The sequence below is a fragment of the Orbicella faveolata genome, unplaced genomic scaffold (assembly GCF_042242905.1).
Source record: "Orbicella faveolata isolate gen_17 unplaced genomic scaffold, um_ofav_v1 contig_13, whole genome shotgun sequence".
In the NCBI taxonomy this organism is placed as follows: domain Eukaryota; kingdom Metazoa; phylum Cnidaria; class Anthozoa; order Scleractinia; family Merulinidae; genus Orbicella; species Orbicella faveolata.
The window spans coordinates 31608269-31630339 of record NW_028301540.1 but is presented as its reverse complement, the minus strand read 5'-3'; the positions used below and the strand labels follow the sequence as shown (position 1 = coordinate 31630339).

Sequence of the window (22071 nt, the reverse complement as noted above, 5' to 3'; positions counted from 1 at the left end):
AAACTTGCCGCTGGTTTTTTTTTTTTCTGCAAAACATTCTTGATTTCGTGCGAGGTGCTTATCATTCTGTCGCCTCTTTTATCTTGTCCCTAATGTTGTTTTCCTTTCAGGAACATAGCTATTTTTCCTATGATCCCAAATGTTGATAACAGACGCCCTGGAGTTCATAAGAGCTCATCCTGATACTTAGAGTGCTTTCCGCTTGTTTCATTCAAAGTATGCCAGATTTTCCGGCCATTCAAAGTCATTTCTGTTGAAAGCAACTTTTTTTCCTTTTTATTTAAGACTTTCACTTCAGATAAAATAATTACAACATGATCGAAATAAGTAACAAATTCTCGTGTTAACATGCCTATTTTTAGTTTTCTTTTATTTTAATAGCTTTTCCGCTGCCTATATGAACTCGCACCAATCGGTTCCCTAACATGAACAAGGCCATGTTGTTTTTGACGACTGGAAGTGCGCATGCCCGGGAGGAAGACAGATGAGGAACAATTTTTAATTTACAAAATACAATACTCCACAAAATAAATTATTTACTAGTCATGCCTACCGGTACAGTGCCAACGAGCAAATGGAAACTTGCGCAATTTGAACATTACCCCTATTTCTTTTCATATTAACGCTCCTTTTAAATTTAGGAAGGGTGTTGTTCCTTAGCATTTTTGTATGGTATTTAACGTTTATTTATTACATTTTTGAAAAACACTGTGGTAGTACAACGTTTAAAAATACGAAGAATTTCGAAAATTGCCGTAGCTACTTTAGACGTTTTTCGGAGAGATCGAGGGAACCTAGTCTTGAGGCAGGCGGGCCAAAATTGAAGCGTTCTTTTTTCACTGGCTCTATCTCATTTCAGTTCGCAATCGCTTTATCATCTTGCCTTCTCCCTCCCTAGCAGAATACCTTTTTTAGCCATCCGCCGGCCTCAAGCAGCTGATGGTCATTGACCTGACTAACTACAGAAAGGAAGAGGGAATCACTGAGCAGAATGACTTTCTCTATCTTTAAATTGGCTTTTGAAATTTTGTCGAGTGTATCACAGATCCACCTGATTGGTGGGTGATTGAGTTGTAAACGTAGTATTGGTAAAGATGAGCAATGTGAGTGGTGAGAGAGTGTCTGAGTTGAACTGTCTAGTTTCCTGCACTCATCCAGTGCAAATCGTCCTTCCGATCAACATGTCATGTGTTTGCTGACAATATCAAAATCATGTCATAAAATACACAAAATACAAAGAATTATTGACATCTAGAAATTGTCTTAATTGACGTTTCACTGTGGATTTCCAGAGGTAAAATCAAAAGAAATGATAAGTTAGTAGACTTGATTTAAGCTTGGGTCACTATCATAGATCCGAGCTGATAGACCCGAGTTTATAGATCCGAGCTGATAGACCTTATTTTATAGGCCCGAGTTGATACTGGCCCGGGCCTCCACCCTGTTCGTATAAATGTCACATTATGGGTTCCGTTGTAACAGCATCAAGCTGCCGGTCCGTTTAATCGTAAAATTCAAGTTCCTTGTGAACTCCGTTTTTTTCTTGTCACTGAAAAAGCTCACTATAATATTAATCTAATCCGAGGCAATGTTAGATAGTTTTTAACCTTGCCCTGTCTTTCCAGCAAAACCTAGGTCATTTCCGAATTGCCTTTTGCCTCTGTTTTAAAACGTGTCCTCTTGAAAAGCTTTTTCTTATGAAAATGAGTTTGATTTGCACGAAAATGAATGTGGAGATGAAAGCATTTTCATATGAATGGTCTCGCGCGAAGATTTGTTTTGATACAGTGACAGAAGGGAAATGGCCTAGTTGATCGAATATGAGGTGATAGTGTTCACTGTGAGGAGAGGCGTGCCTCTGAGTGATGTCCATTAAATTGTGATTTCTATCATTCTACGACCAAAACAGTCTTTCAGATAATAATGGCAAGAATGCTGCTTCTACAGTGAGTATACACTGAGATATCGTGACTTCCAAAATGTTCATCAGTGTTATTAAGGTTCCTCCAGTAAAGTCTCTTTGTTACTGGACAGACATTCCTCTTCATTTTCTTGTGTCTCGCCAATCTCACTCGTCTCGGGTTTCTGGTTTTCCTTCGCCTTGTTTAAAGCTTGCTCTTTTTGCTTTTCTTCTTTGCGCGCAGCCTCGTGCCTCCACTTTGTTCTCCTGTTTTGGAACCACACTTTTACTTGCGTTTCTGACAAACCCAACATGGCGCCGATCTGTAACCGTTCCCGTTTGGTGACGTATTTGGTGACCTGAAAACGCTTTTCCAGTCCTCGCCGCTGCAGCTGCGTGAAGACTGGGCGACACCAAGGGCGGCTAGAAGTGCGCATGGGCGGGGTGAAAGGCTGATGAGAGATATAGCTGAGTTCTCGGTTGTGCGAAAATTGACTGTGGACTCCATGACGATGATCTGAAAAACCATCAGAGTGTTGCAAGTTAGTGCGACATCAGCATTCAAATCGAATCTTAACCCCAGGGGAAACGAACATAAGAGTGACCTAAAACGGAAAGCCTCCCTCCCAGTCATCAACGTTTTCAGCTGTTAATTATAATTTAACCAAGGCCTTTCACACACGTACTGCGCAATTTTTGTCATTTCTAGTGTTCGTTCCTCTCCTTTTTAGTCGCACTCGTTTGATAGCTATGGAGAGCTGGACTTTCGTGAACTCTTCGTCAACTCTCGGGTACTGTCGGACGTTCTCGTTTTTCGCACCTTGTACCCTTGTTTTAAGGTGTGCCTGTCATTTGTTCTATTCACTGATTGATTTCTCAACCTATCCTGTCAAGACTTCTGAGAGGTGCATGGCGCATCATTACCCCTAGATGTAATTCTAAATTTTGCAGTAGTGCAAGAAGTGTATGTTTAAAGTGTTGAACAAGACTGGATCAGAACTTCAATTGCTGGAAAGCATGGCCCGTATCTAGTTATCACTTTCAAAAGGTGAAATTAAAGTTTCCAGAGATTTAAATAAAGATGTTGTTTGTAGCTGACAAGTCACAGAGTACAATAGGCCCTCAGTAACAAGGTCTTTTGCCAAAAGCAAGGTCACGGAAGAAAGATTTTGCAGACTTTGTACAGAGCCGGCTTACGGCAAAAGAAAGCAGTTGTTAGTCGCTTTGCGTTGGCGCCGCCGGGTTGATAGGAAGAAATTCCTGTGGTCAACCTCGATGATTGGTAAATGGATGAATATGAGGGATATATATAATTAACACTGTTGTTTTAAAACAACAAATACATCTGTATCAATCCGTTGATGTCGTGCAGAAGAAATGAGCGAACTGTCAATGACATATGAGATTTTAAAGCCTAGATCTTTCCGATTAACATTAAATGTATTTAACAGATTTCACTGTAAAGATGGATTAGATCAAGTATCATTTTGCAATATATTAAAAAGTTTTTAACACGCAATTTTGTCTTTCAAGAAAAACCTCATCGGAAATCAAGGTAACGCCCATGTGAAGAGATGGATGTTTTGCTATGCGCAAAACTGGCCATTGAGCAAGACCATGTGATGATTATCAGAAACTGAATGGTTACCATATTTGTCCATCTATCTTTGTTATAAATCTTTTCGTGCCCAAAGCCAGATTCCTTTTTTGACGTTAGTTAAGTTTATTCCCCGTATCTGATGTGAACTTCCAAGCGATATCAATTATCTGAGTCGACTTCATGGGTACTCACTCATCGACATAGAGTAAGGCGTTTCGAATTAGTCAATCGATGTAATCGAAATTGGAAGGCTTTCAAAGTTTACTGAATTGGAAAAGCAACTTTGCGTTCGATCGTGACTATGTTATCGCAGAATCACCCAACTTTGAACATTTCGGCACAACAATAATAAACAACCACATACCCCCGGCGAAAAACGGATATATATTCATAGAAAGTTCGAGTGTTAATATCCGTGAGGTTGCTTATCTGTGTTTGACAATGGCGGTTGATTTTTAGTTAGCAATTGAACTGAAACTAAACCTAGTCTGTGATAAGGGAATCGCTAAAAAAATGTGTGGGTCTTTTGCTTTTCCTGAATACTAATAGTGGCAAAAACGTACTTGGTTTTCAAGAACGATTTGCGCAATCGCTGTTGTGTAATACTCAGCATTTCGGTATCAGCGTTTTCCCCGATTCTAACAAATATCCTAAACTAGATCAGCAGAGCTAGCCGTGTTGAACCAACGTAGGGGAAAAGAGAAGCAAATATCAGTGAGCTACAGACTATTAGAAAGCTATTAACAGGCTTGAATGTAAAGTATCAGTAAAGTAAACTATAAAACAATCTTATGACAATTAGTATAGATCGAAATCATCAAAATTACCCTACACAATAATTACCTTGAAAAAAACACAGAGTTCATCGAGTGTCAAGCAATACAAAGAGAAATTTCGTGTTACAATTTATTTGCTGTATGGTTAGTTTTCGGTTTTGATTCAAACTGATTCTTGCTTCCGTGTTTAAACTTCGTCGTTTTGCTTCAGTTGCAAAGGATTCGATTACGAGCCCAGAAGTGAACAGTTTAACCATTACTCAGTTTAGTCGATCAAAGCACTCAAAAGGCTGCTCCAACAGACACTACCATGATTAATACTAGTCTTAATGACATAACGTTCAGCCTCAGAGAGACTAACATTCACATAAACCGTGTCTTATAAACACTGGTCCCGGCCGGAGAGACGTTATTTCGTAAAACCGTTCCCGACTCTACAGTACAGTATTATCGGGTGAAGCGTAAAGGCCAAACTTCATAATTCCTCTTTCTTTACCATAGAGGCACCTAAACAGACCTAAAGAGACCAAAAATCCATATCAACTCTCCCTCTACAAAACAGAAAACATCATTTTATTGACACGGCTTTTTGGATAGGTCGCAAAGACCAAACATTCATGCAAACTCTACTTCACGTGAAAGAAAGGATCGTCCGCCATGCCTTTCAGTTGAGAATGTATCAATTTCAGGTTAGTCTTTAAAAAATCAAATCATTTCCGTTCCACGATAGCAGTTAGTTGTTAAAAATAACAAAAGCCAAGACATTCAATTAAGGATGAGGGGCAAGGTATATGTGTGAAAAGAATAGCAAATGCAAGCGATCTCACAACTTTGGATTGTATTCTTTGGGTAGTGTTTGTGATTAATTGTCATAAAGTACTTAAAATTGCTAATACTATTAACACATTTCAGCTGGGACTAACGTGATAAATATGCGGTAAACACTTTCTGCATTCATGGCATTTATATGGGCTTTAACAGGCATGGAATGAGAAGCCAAAAGAGGTATTTCATCGCCTGCTTTTAATCTCGTTCATGTCCAGTGTGTGCAAAGTGAAACGTCTCCTTCAAAGCTCTTGCGAACGGATATTATAATTAATGAATTGTTGCATAGAACTTCAAATTTTGTTTATTTAACCGCAAAATAACATCACCCCACGCAAAACGAACACAGAAAACTGCTGTGTTTTTGCTTTCATGTTGTCCATGATCGCTCACTAAATACAATTTGGAATTAGCCTAATGCTCCGGACGTACTATTTACGTAAGTTTTTTGCACCGTTTTTAAAATCTTCCAGAATCAGTAACATCGTTTCCTGATCTTTCGACTTAGAACAGGTAGTACGATACTGAAACAACAATAAAACGAGATCCGTGTTTTGTCCCTTAGCCGTAATTTCAGTGTTTCGTTGCTTATGTCCGTTGAAGTACATTTACACCTTTCTAAACTGATAATTTTCTTCCGTTCGGACTAAAAACTTGTTCTCTGTTTGCAGGCCGTGCTTATTGCGGATTCGTGTATGTAGACGATGACCTGAAGCCCATTGAATTTATTTTTTTATGTGTTAATCTAAACTCAAATTTATAGTCATGAAATTAATTGAGTTTACTTTAACGTCGGCGGAGTTTTATGGGTCGTAGCGAGCCTTTTGTAATAACATAAACCTAAAATAACAAGAACAATTATTAGACTCTGTAAATCAAGTATAAATGAGGATTGTGTCACTCGCTAACAAGAAAGGTAAATGCAATTCGTGTCATATTAAGGAGAGTAAGGTAAATATATAAAAACCATTGTCGGCAGGTTAGGTTAAGACTAAACCGGTTCTGTTTCTGGTAGAAAATTTGAAATTATTTAAATGTTGTCAGGGTTAGGTCTTGCTAAGTCTTAAATATGGTTGATTTCCACGTAGTTATCATAAATCCAAGCTTGTTCTTCAGTGATCTAATTCTGAAATCTATGCCGTAACCGCGCAGAGGGAAATATCCGCGTTTCCAGTATTCTTCGCAATCAAGTTATTTTCTGCCAAGCATTTAACCTAGTGATTTCTCAAGCAAAACGGCGAAGAACGAAGGCCACGTCTTCCGCTAATACATTATCACGAAGAACTGAGAGTTAGTTGAAACGCCGAGAGAATTAAGCCACAAAGGACGTCCTCTTTCACTGGTCGTGCGCAGTGCTAGAAACGACTGTATGGAATGGAGCAACGTCAAATACGCAATATATAGTCTGCAATTTTGATAATTGCTTAAAGACTTCCTTGAGATACAAGTTAAAACCACTATAGCTGATCAGGTTAGGTGAAGTTCAGTCAGGCTTGCGGTGACGGCCGCGTGCGCTGTTCGCAAGCGTGTGCCATTTAGTTACAAAATTTGACCGGCTATTTATATTCGTGTTTACCGAATCTGGAACGTTAAACAATGCTCGCAATATGGAACAGCCATTAAATGATTAAAAAAAAAACATTACAGGGTAAATGGTAAACAAAAATTTATCTTATCTCATCAAAGCAATGAGTCAGTTCACCGATGGATGACAATTGCACATTAAGCGACACAAACTGATCATGGACTGAAACCGCGTACAGGCTGTCAAGCTTTGTAAGAAACAGTCCATGAATATGAGTCTAATATGACTGAAATGGGTATAGCAATAACGAAAATATCAAGTGTGAATAACCAGTAAAATCTCAATTAACACTGCACTAAAATGATCATTGATAAAGCAATAGCCAAAAGGTTCGCGTCCTCAGAATTGAGTTGAAGAACAACGAAGTCGGTTGACACGTTCTCGTTGAGTTAGACTGACCGAAAGATACAGCCTAAAGAATTAGTCAGAGGTACACTGCAATTACAACCGTTTAACAAGCTAGGTACGTTTTGCACTTTTGCTCAGCGACCTACCTGACTGCAGTTGTCCATACAGGATGTTCTCAATGCCAAATTTGAGGTTTCTACTCGCCGAGATTGTCTCGGTGTTTTCCTCTTGCACGCTCGCGCCACTGTGTGTGGCCACTGCATCTAAAGACGCTCTGTAAACGGACGGTGGGTTTGGAATGGAGCAGTTCCACATGGAGTGAACACTCGGACAGTAAAGCAACGGCGCCGAGGCACAGTTACAGTAAACTAAATGAGGCGAGTTAAACATGCTGTGTTGGATAAGAGCTCTTGTAAGTCAACGCTGACATGGAGTTGTGACACCGCATAAGCGCGACACAGGTACTCTACTTACAGACCTCCCATATTAAAGATAATGCCAATGGGAGATTGGCAGAAGATTGCCCTTATCTTTAGCATCAACGTCTGCTTGAGGATATTAAAGTCTTTATTATTATTTTACGGGACATTCCAAATGCGGCCTCGATAAACGGATTTGACGAGTGTGATGAATTCGGACACGCGTTACAAAAACAAGCAGAAATGTGCTCCTTGAGTAATGTTAGCCACCTTACACAGTCCTTTGAACAATTTCCCGCTCCAAAGGCGGGCTATGAAACGTTTCTTTCACGCTCAAAAGCGCGTTCTACAGACACCTGTCATATGTTTAAGCGCGATCGCGCCATCAGGCCACGCCCTTTTCAATCAATCGATAGGCCTCATTTCCCTGGTAAATGTCATATCACAACCACTTTATATCATGTTTTCAAAGGGTCAAATTTTATGAGTATCATATTTGGTGTTGAAGAATCACTCCGAGCTGCAATAAATCCAAGGACATTTCTGTGAACTCCTGTAATCTAATTTACCTGGAAAGCGTTCTATGATAACAATCAAATGTAAAACACGGCTCGACATTAGCACGCCGCTATAGCTTCTTGCTAGAGTGCTTAACAGTGTTATTTCGCACTGGCCTATCCCATCAGACTGCTGTGTATAACGTGGATCGCTGAGATTCTGTTTTGATTGCAGGACTGATAAATTAGGCGCCGTTGTGTCATCTTGGTCTCATCTGTGACAAACACCATGGATACATTGAAGTATTTGAAAAAAAGGAACAACTGATGAAATCCTGGAAGAATGAATACTTTAAAAATGTTGGAAAATTGGACATTACAATCCACCACAAACTGTGCTGTATACATTTTGGGAAGTTCGTAAACATGCTCAGGCGAAGTATACCATAATTCAGGAGTGAAAAACACCAGCGCAATTTAAGTTCCCCGGGTTGGTTCCCTCGGTTTTTTTTTATACTTTTATAAACGGGTTCGTGGAGGAATACGGACAAACGAATTTTATTGTATAAACGGATCGATAGATTTTGCTCGTTTAAATACCTTCAAAAATGCACTCGGTATGTCTATGGAAACTGGCTTGGTTTATGTCACTGACAGAAATGTTTTCTTTATAATGAAAACAGTGTACGATAGACTGCTAACTACTGTGACCCCACTTGATTAATTAGAAGCCGATGAAAATATGGCTGCTTTTTTTTACCAACCGGACAGATTCTTTTTGAAATTTGGACTCGCTAAGTGGTCACATGAAAGTACTATACCCTGAAGCTTTCATAACACTGGTGAACGGACTTGAAATGTAGAACCACCTTGTACAGCATAATAAACAGTACCACATGAAAGGACTGCTCAATAGCTTTCATTTGAATGGTCACACACTAGGGTTTCATCCATAGACTTAAAAGTTAGAGCCACCTTGTACAGCATAATAAACAGTACCACGTGAAAGTGCTACCCAATAGCTTTCACTTGAATGGTCACACACTAGGGTTTCATCCACAGACTTAAAAGCTAGTACTACCTTGTACAAAAAGTAGCACAAGAATGTATAAATATTGCTTTTCAAATAGCTTGAACACACAGTAGCATTTTAACCTCGGATTTAAAAATAAGAAGCGCTTTAATTGAATCGGGATTGACCCTAAAATCTAAAGGGTTAAATTATGAAAAGCGTAAGGGCCCACACATGTTAGACAACTTACAAAACAACGGCGAGAAGCAGTTTTTTTCTCACGGCGCTAAAACAGGCCACGCCTATTGACGACGTAGTAATTCTAATAAAATGAAACTGTCGATCTAGGAGCAAACTTTGCACCTAAACTTTGAACTTTTCCAGTAATACCAAAAACCGCAATAAAACAAAGTTCCCGCTTTTAGAATTAAAAGAATTCTTTGCGACTCAGTCGAGACGTCGAATACTACATCAATTAAAGTTTCGCAAAGGAATTGGCAGACGAAGGCCCTTCCGAGACATCTAGACTTCTGTGTTGCTGTTATGGCTTAGTGTTAATACTCTTTTAAGGCAAAGAGTGATTAGAATGCCGTAAATGGTGCTGAGCCCCGCAAAGTTATTTTATGCGTGGACTTTTGCCATGAACCACTCATTCTAGGTCAGGCGAGTTTTCTGAATAGCAGACATACGGCTTGAGCTGAGCATTTACTGCATGGCAAATCATTTCTGCAGGGAAACAATGTCTGCGTCTGAAAAAAGAACTGAATAGCTGAAGTCTTCAGCAAGACTCCATCATTTACTTGAACAGATTACCAGTACGCCTGCGCAGTTGTTGCATACCGTAGGTTACAAACAAACTAAGGAATTTTTGCGTTGTCCATGATGTGGATATTAAGAAGCTAAAGAAACGCCCAGAATAATCTTAACTTCCAATAGGGACCGTGATACGCAACCTGTTGACTTGCGCATTCCAATGATCTTCAACTCCTTTACGGTATTAATGCTTATATACCTTATGGTTGTTAGGAGAAGCGATTGATGTTTGTAGTGAAAAGAGGAAAAATCGAGATAGGCGTCCGTGGTCCGCGTAGTTCGTGTTACAGCTGAGGATGAGAGAAATTCAGCTTGCGCAAAAAGCCAAATGTTCAAGTCCGAACTGGGCCAAATACGAATTGGCCAAGCGGGCGGGCACATCTCCAATACTCTATTAGAATCCTGCGCAATTCAACTCGAATACGTCAAGTGTGCATCCTTGAATACTCTTGAATTTTCCACGAGGACATCACGTATATTGCGTGCGCTTTACCGAAATACTCTTGGATTCTTGAGTCCGTATTCGACTTGAATACATCACTTGTCCATACTCATATAAACTTAAATACTCCAAGTGTGAATCAGGTATGTCGTGTGCCTTGAATACTCCAAGATTCTATGGCGTCACGAGACTATATTCCAGGCTAGAATAACGGAATGTACTCAAAAGATAAAAGATATCAGCTATAAGTGAATATGCCTAAACTAAATTTACAATTCCTCCTCAGTTGTGTTAGTCATTGTGTTGGCTGATGCAATTTTTTATTTATTGGCGACGGCACAATTTAGCGAAAATAGAGCTAATGTATGCATTGCGGACCTGTATTTTTTAATAGACAAAAAAAAAATTGCTCAGACTCAACTAGAATGCTCTAAGTGATCCGCAACGTTTATTCCTTAATATACTGCTAAGTTTTGGATAACGAGCCAAGGAAGCTAAATTAAATGAGAAATTTCGTGCTGCCTTCAGCGGCTTGAGAGTTTCAGTAGAACGAAAGTCTTGACAAGGGAGTGGTGATAACCGAAGACATAAAAACACTTTGCTGCTTATGTGCAACATATAAGTGCCTTTGTCAATGTAATATTCTTTTTTTCAGGGTTTAAAGATTGACCTGCGTGAACCAACTTTAAGCATTGTAAGCTGTTAATTGCATACGCGTTTTGGTCTTTGCCCAGAAGATTACTTCCAAGTCACGTTTCAAACTTCACGCTTCAGCTATTTGTTGCTTTGCGTCAACACAAAAATCGATTACGTTTCCGAACAAAAGCTCCCCACTTTTCGCCTTAATCCACTTTTACGGATAAATAAATAACTTGGAAAAAGAGAGACACTAGGTATTTATTTCCTTGTTGAATGAAACCCCTGAGGATTATGGCGACTGTGACTTTTAGGATTAAATTGTTAAAGTGTCTACTTGAGAAAGAATTATGACAGCTAATTAAACCTTTTTTCGCGAATGCAGAATATTTGAAAAATGAAATAGCCAGTTAACTGTTCGACAATTGTACTTCTATTAAACTCTTTTTCACAGAGACAAAATCTGAAAACAATTCAAATTACAAATAACTTTGTAAAACATTTTTTTAATACGCAAGAGTAATTACGTTTTTGTCGAAACATAATGTGAAGTTATTTGTTTGTGTTGCGCTGTACCTGAATAGATATCGTTAGGTGATTACAGCCCGCTAGGTCATCGAGATCTGAAATATTTTTACCTTGAAAAGTGTTGTCTCAAAATGGCACGGGAAGAAAAGGAATCCTCATCTTACTCAGGAAACTTGGCTAAAGCCTTAAATAATTTTCGGAAAGACCAAATCTACTGTCACGCGACGCTGCTAGTCGAAGGACAGAAATTTTACGCCCACCGTAACATTCTCGCCGCTAACAGCTCATACTTTTGAAAGCTCTTGGCACAGCAAGGCCACAAGAAAAAGAAATAGAAAGTTTCTGTTGTGCTTCCTGAAGTCTCGCTGAACGTTACAGAAGAATTATTGCAGTATTTGTACACAGGATTCGTGGAGTTAACGTCATCAAATGTCCAAGGCTCAATCAGAGCTGCCATTATTTTGGACCTCGTTAGACTCAAGGATTTAGGCTGCGAGTTTTTCCAAAACGAACTTGATCTAGAAAACAGTGTGAGAACTTTTCAATTTGCAGATAAAAACCGTTGTTTAAATCTGAGAACAGTTTCGAAGGCCTTCATCAACGAAAACTTTAGGCAAGTGTCCAAAACAGAAGCTTTTCTGAGACTCACCTCTGGGCAAATAGAAGAGTTTATTTCAGACGATGGCATCGTTATAGACCGAGAGGAAGATGTTAACGAGGCAAACACTTAACTGGGTCAAACACGACGCTAAAACTCGAAGCATTCACTTTTCTCGGCTTTTTCAACACATTCGATTGACTTCCGTGTCTAACCACTACCTCCATACAATTGTTGGAGAAGACCTTGTTAAAGCCAATAGATCATGCATTGATATTCTACTGAATGCTATGAAAGTCCTTTCTCTAATGTCCCCGGACAGTTTGGAAGCGACTCCACCCATTACGCCCAGAAAATGCCTTCAATGGGACGTGCAATTAGTCATAAACTGCGGAGGGATTTATCAGGAGGGTTCCACGTCTTCGACTCTCTGCTACAACACGCTCGAACGTATCTGGTATCAGTTGGCACCTGTTTTGACAGAAGCAGAAGATTCCCTACTCTGCAAACGTTGGGGTCATGGAATAACCGAGTGTAACGACTTTGTTTATATCGTGGGAGATTTTATGACGAAACTAAGCAGGTTTTCAGCGACCGCGCCACGTCTGCTGTTGAGAGACTAGACGTGAAAACAAACAAATGGTGGTCTGTTGCGAGTTGCATTCCCAGGAGTAGCAGTTCACTCTGGATGTCTTTATGTTGTCGGTGGAAGTGACAATAAAGCATTAAAAGATGTTCAGAAATACTTTCCTGAAACGGACACTTTGGAGATGATCGCTCCACTTGGTTCCAGTCGATGCGCGCTCTGTGCGGTCGCAGAAAAAGACCATGTGTTTGCGTTTGGTGGACTACAAGAAAACGGCGAATTTCTTAACACCGCCGAAATGTACGACCCGAAGGAGAATAAAAAGTAAAAGACTTTATTTAACCTGAAACGCCAAACAGTGATCACTGGATCACTGGTATTAACTGGCGATCAGCATTTACATATAAAATACAGCTATTCATAAAATTGTACTTTAAAAAAAGAACAAGAAGATATATATAGTATATAGAATCGCTGGGACGCGATAGTTTCTCTCAATACCGCCAGAGCTTTCGCTTGCTGCGTCGCCATCCAAAATAAACTTTTCGTGCTCGGTGGAAGCACAGATATTCTCGGACACAACGCATTGAGTTCCTGTGAAATGTATGACACGCGCGCAAGAGTCTGGACTCAAATTGCCAGTATGCATATCCCGAGATTCGCTGCGGGTGTAGCCACTGTTAGTGGAAGGATTTACGTGTTCGGAAGAAGCTGCAATGGAGAGAGTTTCAAAAGTGTAGAGAGTTACTCAGCGGAATCGAACGAGTGGCGAATGGAAAACGACATGCCTCGAGCTACAGTACACCTTCAGCGCACGGTGGTCAGCATTCCTAGAGATTTTCTGAAGGCTTCACTGGCTCAAAGTGAAGAAAATAAGTAAGCCCTGGATTTCTAGTGCACCAGAAAGACGGTATTTGAAACAGGAATAGCCTCGGTTGATCATTCATGAAACTAGCTGTTATTATATATGTCGAAAAACTTATATTTGCACTGAAAGTTCTCATAGTTTACAGCCTAAAACGTTTATAAGAGCATCTCTTCTGTAAAGATCCCTTATGGATAAAGTGCCGAGTGTTTTCTCCATTGTATGATCCTACACTTGTTGTAGAAACTGACCGTAATCAGAGAAAGAAGCATTCCGTCGATAGCTGACTCTGGTGTAATAAACTAATCAGATTTGAACCAAAAATAATTTAGCCGACAGCAAGTACCTAAAAATATGCAATTGGCGCGAACCGCTGAAAAATAACTTAGAGCCGATGCCAAGGGCAAGAAAACAAAAAAACATACCTGCGCCAAGTACGGGAAAATACAAACAAAAAAAAATACACACAAAAAGACTGCGCCTAGCGCGGGAAAACACAAAAAAATACCTACGCCAAGAACGGGAAAACACAAGAAACCGACGCTAAGCGTGAAAAAAAAAAAACCGTTAAGCCCATATCACAACTGACTTGAATTGCAAGTGAATAAATGAAAGATCATTATCATGGCTTAGATTTCATTCGCGACGTGATTGGCCCTTTCTCTTATTGGTCATAGAACACATCGAACTATGATCACTGTAGCTAAATATCTGTCATCCAAAATTGGCCGCTGCCATGAAATAGGCCACCAAATAGACCTTACCCTGCGAACAGAGTCTCCGTTGATCTTTCTAGGAAAATCGGTAAGAGGATTCCCTTCTTAGGGAGATCGAAAAAGGCTCTCTGTTCGCAGGGACTCTCCTCCAAGACGGGACCGCTGATTGCACGCACAGAGGATTGGGAACGAGGCAGATACAACAAACAAAGATGGCGGACGATTGTGCAGTTCTCCTCTGTTCGTCGTTCTGTTCAAAACTTCAGGAACGACAGAGCTTCACCTGAAGTGACTCGATCATTCATTGGAAAGGTAAATAGATCGTAAGTAAGTTAGGACAGCTTATGTTCTTTATGGGAGCATTAAGACATCCAGACAGAGGAACAGACTTCGATCTGCTGAAGTAATAAACAGCAATTCAAGGAGATCTGTTTTTGTAACGTATTTATCTTATTTTCCTTGATGTGTTCCCTTGAAACTAAAAGGATGAATTAAGGAAACGTCTGGGTAATCATCTGACAGTATGAAATGGCCTTCACCCTTGAGCGTATTGCCTTGCAAATTTTCCAAACTTTGCATGTCGAAGTTTCTGAAAGTAAAGTGTGATTTAACTCGTCAGGAAAATGACAGCTCTTCCAAGCCGGCATAGCCGAGAATATGGACGCCCTTTAGCAGGGTCGAAAACAGAAGCTCGTGGACGATTCGCCGGTGCCCACATCAGTCAGGAAGTGAGAGATTTATGCAGAGTTATTTTACAGATGGGTCGTGAGCAACCAGATGGAACTGTCTGGGTCACTTTTGGTCGCTTGTTTGAAAGATACACCAGAATATCGAATAAAGTGGTAGGAATGTTACTGCGGGCTCGGAAACAGAACTTGGTTCACTTTGAAGGCGAAATGTTGTTCCAGAAAAGAGATGATGACGTCATCATTACCTTACTGCACATGCCTGAAGAGGTGGAAAATGACTCTGATGAATATTGGAATATCCGTGCTAAATAAAGAAATTGTTTACCAGATTTATAATATAACGGACATAATATTTTTGGATTTTGTTATCCTGACCTGGTACAAATCAGTGGCCAACTTAAAAGATGGTCTCTTTAAAAAAAAAATTAAATATTTCAGTTTAACTGCATGAAGTGTCAAGCTATTTACCAGTTAATATAATAATATTGATAATTTCAGTGTAAATATGCTTTTATATACCATAGTTATGCTAACCTGATGCAAAGCACTGCTCAGTTAGTGTGGTCAATGGCCATAAGAGAAATATTTTCACAACAAAATGTTTTGTCAAGTAATAAGTAACAGCAATCAAAAGCCTGTACATTTTAACATTTTTAGATAAGCTACAAACTTAAGAATAATATCTTAAATAAAAATGCCTCATTAGTAACATACTAAATAGAGGAGTCTTCTAGATCTTGAGAAATCTTCTAGCTGGGGACGGGGGATGGACTTGATGTCCTTGCATTAAAAACATAATGTGGACTGCAGGTTCAACTGAATTGGAACAGACTTATCGAACTTTAAAAACTGTCCTGTCGTTTGTTGCATTTGCACTCACCCACTCACCGGTGCACACTAAAACGAGCTGAAACACTGTCGAGAGTAAAGACATTTGAAGAAGGGCCCCTATCGTATTAATTTTGTCAACAACAATAGAGGCTTTCAAAACGATCACATGTTCGTTTTCAAATGACGGTGATGACGTCCTTCTATGGCGTATCATCTTTTTCGAGTGTTTTAGTGTAGACGGAGAAAACTATGAAAACGTACGGTGGTGTGGATGCGAAGTTTGTGATGTGTTTTCGGTGCAAAAAGCGCATCGTTTTGATTCACATTATTGTGAACGTGACCTAGCAGAAACCCTGAAGTAAAGCAATGTAGAGAAATGTATTTTAACGCCTCGCAATCAGCAGTCAGTGAATTTTCCAGAAGTTTAATAACAACGTATAACTTAGGGAAAATTGAAAAACAAAAACACAAAAAAAATGAAAAATATGGATAGTACTTTTGCAGTAGCTTTCTTCTCAATGGCACCTGTTGTTAGACTAAATGTCTGCTGGTCTTGTTCTGTTCTCTCTTTGTTTGCGATTGACAACATTTGATGATACAGGTGCCATTTTAGTTTAAACAAAGGACCGGAGAAATCCTTTGAGCTCCGCGGCCTGCCAAACCTGTCTTTTCAGTTGCTAAACAGCCTTTGTTACTGATCAAGCTGGGACTACCGTCGCTGCAGACTAACTACTGACTGCTTAAGGCTACTTATCTGGAAGAGAGATTTGTGAATATTTCTAGCGGGATCCGAGAGCTCGCGTGAAGGAAGCCGGGTTTGGTGCGTCATTTTCAGCCGAAACACGTCCACGGAGGGCATAACAGTTAAGGAAATCGAGCTTGGGCACGTGGCACAGAAAATAGAAATCAGAGAAATTGAAATGAAAGGATTATAAAACTTGGTTTGAGCACCAAAACAATCAAAGGTAAGTTACAGCAACAGTTATCGCTCGTGTTGTCCTGGGCAAAAAGCTTTGTGATGACTTCTTAATGAAAACAACAGCAATCACCCCAAAGGGAGAGATGAAGGAAGATACTATTTATCCAAATCTTTGGAAAGAAACTTCCAATGTTATATGCACACCACTTTGTTTTTATTTTTGTTAAGTATAACATGCTTTACTAATGCAATATAACAGACCTCTATCGATCTGCCACACAACCTGGGCTGTTTGGCGGGATTTCCAGATTTCTTTTGCGGCGAGTACGCACCTTGCGAAAACTCCGCCGCCGAAAAAAAAAAAAACCTTGACACCTCGGAAATCTCGCCAGCTATGCCGGCCATGTAGGTACTCTCACTTCAGAGCAAATGCTTGCGCCCCTAACGCCTGTCCACACCACGCCGGAGGAATTTGAAAACGCAGCTTTATTTCTATGGTTAGGCCTACCGTCCACACTAATCCGTCACGAAAACGGAGCTTTTCGAAAGCGCCCTTCAAACCGGAGGAATTTGAAAACGCCGACTTTGTGTTTTAGTGTGGACAGAAAACATTTTGAAAACGGAGCTTTTCGTAAGCGATCATGACATCACGATAATAACGTGATTTCATTGACCGAGGTTTCCTTAACCACAAATTCAAAATGACCGGTTATTGTTGCGTTTTTAAACTCCTCCGGAGTAGTGTGGACGGAAAACATTTGATGCGTTTTCAGAGTGAAAGCTCTGTTTTCAAATTCCCACGGCGTAGTGTTGGACGGGGCCTAAAACTCGTGAAAAAAATGTACTAATTACTCCGTTAGACTTCTTTAAGCCATGTGGCACTTAAGTCCCCATTTTATGGGTTTCTGTGACCCTTTGCGCCGGGGTGGCGTAATTGGCTGGAATTCCTTCATCTCGCGCTAAGTACAAGAAAACACGCGAAGCCAAAAATGTGATTGCGTGGTTTTAGCTTCGCCCTTGTTTGGATGGGAAAGAACGCTCGTACGAAGGACATATATTGGTAGAATGAAACAGTGACGGTCAAGGATCCGTGACATGTCCGTGACATGACAACCCTCAGGGTGTTTTATCAACGCCCCGTTCGCACTTAAAGGTTTTCATATTTTTTTTGTTATTGCTATTTATTCCGCAGCATGTTTCTTGATCGCTATTATCGCCGTCGACGATGGATTGTGGGCTGTGTAATGGTGTCTATTGCAGTCATAACCATGTTACTAGCCCCTCCCCCCAGCGTGGTGAGTGTAATCCTAATTACAATTAATTACAGTTCTCCGTAAGTTTTGCGTTGTGTCATCGCAGACCTCGGCCGGCTCGGTTAACTTGAATATGATTTGTACAAAGTTGTTTTTTCAAGTTGGTGAGCATTGTAGTGTCGTAACATGACCGTACAGTATTTTGAGCAGGATGGGGTATGATGAACGAGAACTGCCGATTTCATAATAGAGACGGAAAACCGTCCTGAACGTGAGACTCGTCTGATATGACGGACGGGCAAGAGGTCAAATTTTTCACAGAAATGCGGAGAAAAATTGTCAGAATAACTTTAAAATAACTGATAATGACGCTCCCTTAAAACAAGCGTTGCCTACCTGAGTTTGATCGGGAAGTTTACTGTTTTCCTCTTAAGTTGATTATTGTAGCAAAACTTTGTTGACTTTGAAACTTATATTTATACAAGGATAATACGAACAAAGAACAGTCTGAGCAGGAATGCGAATATGTCTCGGAGGAATTTCACTGGATGTACCCCGAAATCTACGAACAAACATCACCCTGCTACAAGCCTACGTTGGGCCAAAATATTGTGGGTGATTTCTCGATTTCTTGTTCAGACTCCGCGTGTTGTAATGAGAATTAAACGGATGAAGAGAGAATTTTAAATATTTTGATGTAATTTATCATCCGTTTTTAACCCCGTCCCGACAAATTAAGCACTGTCTTGTAAATAAACAACCTCTTTATGCGACTGGTATATCGTAGGATAATCCGCGAAAACCTTTCAGGACTGAGCTATATCTTCGAAGCCGGAAAGGAGAGTTATTCAGTTATGTTTATTTTACGATGTAAGGATTAAAATTCAGCACTAACGTTCAATGACCGGAAGCCTTTCTACCAAAGTATGTTTTTCAAGCTCCTCAAAATCACGAGTTTCTTTAAGTAAATTACATTGTCTGATCTTTCCGTTATTTACCAGGTCCACCTGTTTTTGAGTGGCAATGTTTATGAGACGAGAAGAAGCAACGAAGAAACTATCGGTAAGTTTGAAGGTCAACGAAAGAAACAACGTATAATTTGAGTGCTAAGACCGTGTAAAAGTGTAAAAAGTTTTAAAAGATTTCTTTTCGAACTTCGTACTTCAATCGAGTTGCTTGCAGACAGAAAGGCGGTGGTGAGAGCACTACGCGAAGAAATCAAAAGGAGACCATTCGAGAGTTTTTTTTTTCCTGTACATTGTTTGTTTCCTCTCGGCTTACCATGAACATGCAACGTACTGTAGCGAATCAGAGCCAACTTTTTTTCAGCCAATCAGAAGTAGACGAAAACCACTCGTGACCTGGTTTTTGTGTATTTTCCCTCGCTTGCCTCCGGTTACATATTTTCCCGCGCTAGGTTCGGCTGGAGTTGATCATGCAAAGATTATTGTGGTCTTGCTTTATATTACAACTGCCATTAAAAGGATTTTCTAGTGATTGCTATAAAACAAAAGCCAAAGCAAAATAAGGTTTATCATGATTTTATAACACAGGATTCAAGAATACGACTGGCCTATCAGGATACGAAGGAAGCTCATTTCCGTTGTTTAAGCCTTCTGAGACGCCTAGATCTCCGCTACCAACAGCAAGCATATTTACGTATGTCGAGGAACCTCCCTCTGGGAACGAAATGAAGAGGCTCATGAAGACCCTTTCAACTCAGGGTGCCGTGTGCGCTGACGTACGCCGCATAGGGGGCTTACCGCAGGGACCTCATGGAGCCCCCCGCCCGATGGGTCCTGATGGCATGTGGTACGTTTGCTTTGACGAGGAAGTTGAGTTAAATCCAGGATGGTGTGTCGTATACTCATTTGGGTAAGAGAATTATGACTAATTGACGATTTTTTTTCCAAGATGACAAACGATTTTAGCCTAATAATGGTAGTTCCATTTTAAGAGCGCGCCGTTAAATAACAGTTTACTTCCAACAACAGCGCGAACGCGAATAAACCCTTTACTGATCCTAAATTGTGTTTTCAATAGCGTACACGTATAATTTTCGGTCCTTCGGACACATTCGAAATATGCTTCTACTCAAACATTTGTTTGACTATTGGGTCTAACGAAGAGAGAAGGGATGGGGAAAGACATAACTAAGGCGTCATACTTCCAATCGAGAGGTTAAGCCCTGGCCAAGCTGCTCACTGTATTGCGTTCTTGAGCAAGACAGCTTTGCTCTCACGATAGGCCTCTCTCTCCACCCAGATGTGTGAAATGGGTACAGGTAAATTGTTAGGTCAGCGTGACAACAATGGCAACACTACGATAGTCTTATTTCCATCCGGGGGGAGTAGTGACCCTCCTAACACCTCATTTCAAGATACATAAGGCCCTGACACTTCCTCCCCTGCTCCGACAATCCCTAGGGTACTGAGATTATAACGGTTAGATTGTAACACCTTTAATCCAGCGTTTTTCCTACTATTACTTCTTATAGAACAGGATACGATTTTTCCTTCGACGAAAAGATGGCCGAATACGGTTGCACAGTGTCAGCGTTTGATCCTTCCATGGGAAAGGAAGATCATAATCACAGCACTGGCGTGATGTTCTACAACCTTGGACTGTCAGATGTTAATCAAGTAGGAGCCAAAAATCCTCTCTCTGCAGACGTGCTTGACAAGAGCACGTGGAAAACAAGAACACTGGCGGCAATCATACAGGAACTAGGACACGCTCAGGTGATGAACAAGTGGTCAGAAAATCGGTCAGACAGGCAGTTAGTCAGGAGGGCCGTCAGTCAGTCAGTCAGTCAGTAAAGTAGACAGTCTGGCAGTCAGGCTCTCAGGCTGTTAGGTAGTCTGACAGTCAGGCGAACAGTCAGTACGGCAGGCAGTCTGGCAGTCTGGCAGTCAGGCAGCCAGTCAGTCAGGCGTGCTGCCAGTCTGGCAACATGGCAGTCTGGCAGTCTGACAGTCTGACAGTCTGCCTGTCAGGCAGCCAGTCAGTCAGATGTTCAGGCAGTCCGGCAGCGCAGGCAGTCGATCAGTCAAAGTAAGTTAAGTTGTTGAGAAAGTCTCCTATTTACTTTGACCAACCTTTTTTTTTTCCACAGAGAGAAATCGACATTTTGAAAATAGACATCGAATCTGATGAATGGAAGTGCTTACGTCACATGCTGGCTGAAGGAACTTTACGAAAGTACGTAAGGCAACTCAGTGTAGAGTATCACGTGATTATACACACTCCAGAATCTCTGCGACGGTACTACAGTATAGCAAAATGGCTTGAGAGACAAGGATTTAGAATATTTCACTCCAGAAGAAATCCCTATTGTCAAGAGTGCTGGGAAATGTCATACATCAATTCTAACCTCGTAAACTTGACATTAGATTAAAATAAAATTGAGAATTTTTGCAAGAACTTGGGGACTAGTCTATCTGATCTAAGGGGGCTTGTTATCAGACGAGGTGGGGTGGGAAAGTGTAAAGAAGGGCTGTAGAAACAACTGCCATTTTCGATAGATGTGACCGGAAGTGCTAAAACAAATTTCGCATGGAATTGTACTGGAGCAAAAGGAGCCCAATTTTAGTTTTTGTAAAGTCATTTCAAATAGAGAGAAGAAATCTCTAATAGTTTGTTGCAAGCATCCAGAGCTCTCTACAGTTAATTATACATGCTCTTGTAAAAGACGTCAAAAGGCTAAGGTTATCACTAGCATCACCTCGTGTGTTTATGTAGCTGTACGCGATCTAAACCAAGTTTTCAATAAAGCAAACGGTTTCAGCGTTGCGTTTTGAAAGTGATATAGGCAGTCTTTCTTCCGCTCAGCGTACTAGTAACTTGTATTCGAAATGTTCCCTTGAACATTTAATCAGACAGGACTAAAAAACTGTCCATATTTTTGCGCCAAATCTTAGAAATCAGTTCTCTTGCGTCCCTTGCGAGTTTAACTCGTAAGGTGCACGAGAATTACGAGAAATTCCGCTGAAATCAAAAGGATTTCTGTTATGTTAGCAATGACAAAAAAAACAAAATCGATATTACTGAAGAATAAGAAAGAACAAGTATGAAAAGACTGCTGCAAAGCACGTCACCACAGGCCAACCAGGCTCTTTAAGTGCTGTGTAGCTATAAAATCAGATCACTCGAATAATGTTAATTTTAAAAAAATAACGCATTCTAAATGGCTCAGGAAAATTTGGGGCGAAATGTCAGTCGAATCCTGTCTAG

At 40.4% G+C, this 22071-nt stretch overlaps 3 protein-coding genes across 3 annotated transcripts; 2 read left to right on the top strand and 1 right to left on the bottom strand.

The window, feature by feature from the left end:
- Positions 1–261: 261 nt before the first annotated feature.
- On the bottom strand, positions 262–7506 carry LOC110050030 (uncharacterized). Its single transcript, XM_020755896.2, has 2 exons — positions 7181–7506; positions 262–2417 (listed from the first exon to the last, which is right to left on the bottom strand). The coding sequence occupies exons 1-2, from the start codon at positions 7422–7424 to the stop codon at positions 1996–1998; spliced, it is 666 nt and encodes a 221-aa protein (XP_020611555.1). The 5' UTR covers positions 7425–7506; the 3' UTR covers positions 262–1995.
- A 6807-nt stretch (positions 7507–14313) lies between these two features.
- LOC149115971 (actin-binding Rho-activating protein-like) lies at positions 14314–15553 on the top strand. The gene is made up of 2 exons (XM_089285468.1): positions 14314–14458; positions 14766–15553. The coding sequence occupies exon 2, from the start codon at positions 14770–14772 to the stop codon at positions 15145–15147; it is 378 nt and encodes a 125-aa protein (XP_089141594.1). The 5' UTR covers positions 14314–14458; positions 14766–14769; the 3' UTR covers positions 15148–15553.
- Positions 15554–16271: 718 nt separating this feature from the next.
- On the top strand, positions 16272–21875 carry LOC110050040 (putative methyltransferase-like protein 24). Its single transcript, XM_089285467.1, has 6 exons — positions 16272–16631; positions 17778–17880; positions 18840–18900; positions 19392–19713; positions 20336–20579; positions 20954–21875. Exons 2-6 carry the CDS (start codon positions 17779–17781, stop codon positions 21233–21235), a joined length of 1011 nt encoding a protein of 336 aa, XP_089141593.1. The 5' UTR covers positions 16272–16631; position 17778; the 3' UTR covers positions 21236–21875.
- The last annotated feature ends 196 nt before the right edge of the window (positions 21876–22071 follow it).

Excerpts from the sequence above, each read along its gene's own strand:
- LOC149115971 (XM_089285468.1), top strand. The coding sequence starts at position 14,770 with ATGACAGCTCTTCCAAGCCGGCATAGCCGAGAATATGGACGCCCTTTA.
- LOC110050040 (XM_089285467.1), top strand. The coding sequence starts at position 17,779 with ATGTTTCTTGATCGCTATTATCGCCGTCGACGATGGATTGTGGGCTGT. Across the intron at positions 17,881-18,839 it reads TAGCCCCTCCCCCCAGCGTG|GTCCACCTGTTTTTGAGTGG; the intron begins GTGAGTGTAATC and ends GTTATTTACCAG. Across the intron at positions 19,714-20,335 it reads TGTGTCGTATACTCATTTGG|AACAGGATACGATTTTTCCT; the intron begins GTAAGAGAATTA and ends TACTTCTTATAG.
- LOC110050030 (XM_020755896.2), bottom strand. The coding sequence starts at position 7,424 with ATGTTTAACTCGCCTCATTTAGTTTACTGTAACTGTGCCTCGGCGCCG. Across the intron at positions 2,418-7,180 it reads GTATGGACAACTGCAGTCAG|ATCATCGTCATGGAGTCCAC; the intron begins GTAGGTCGCTGA and ends ATGGTTTTTCAG.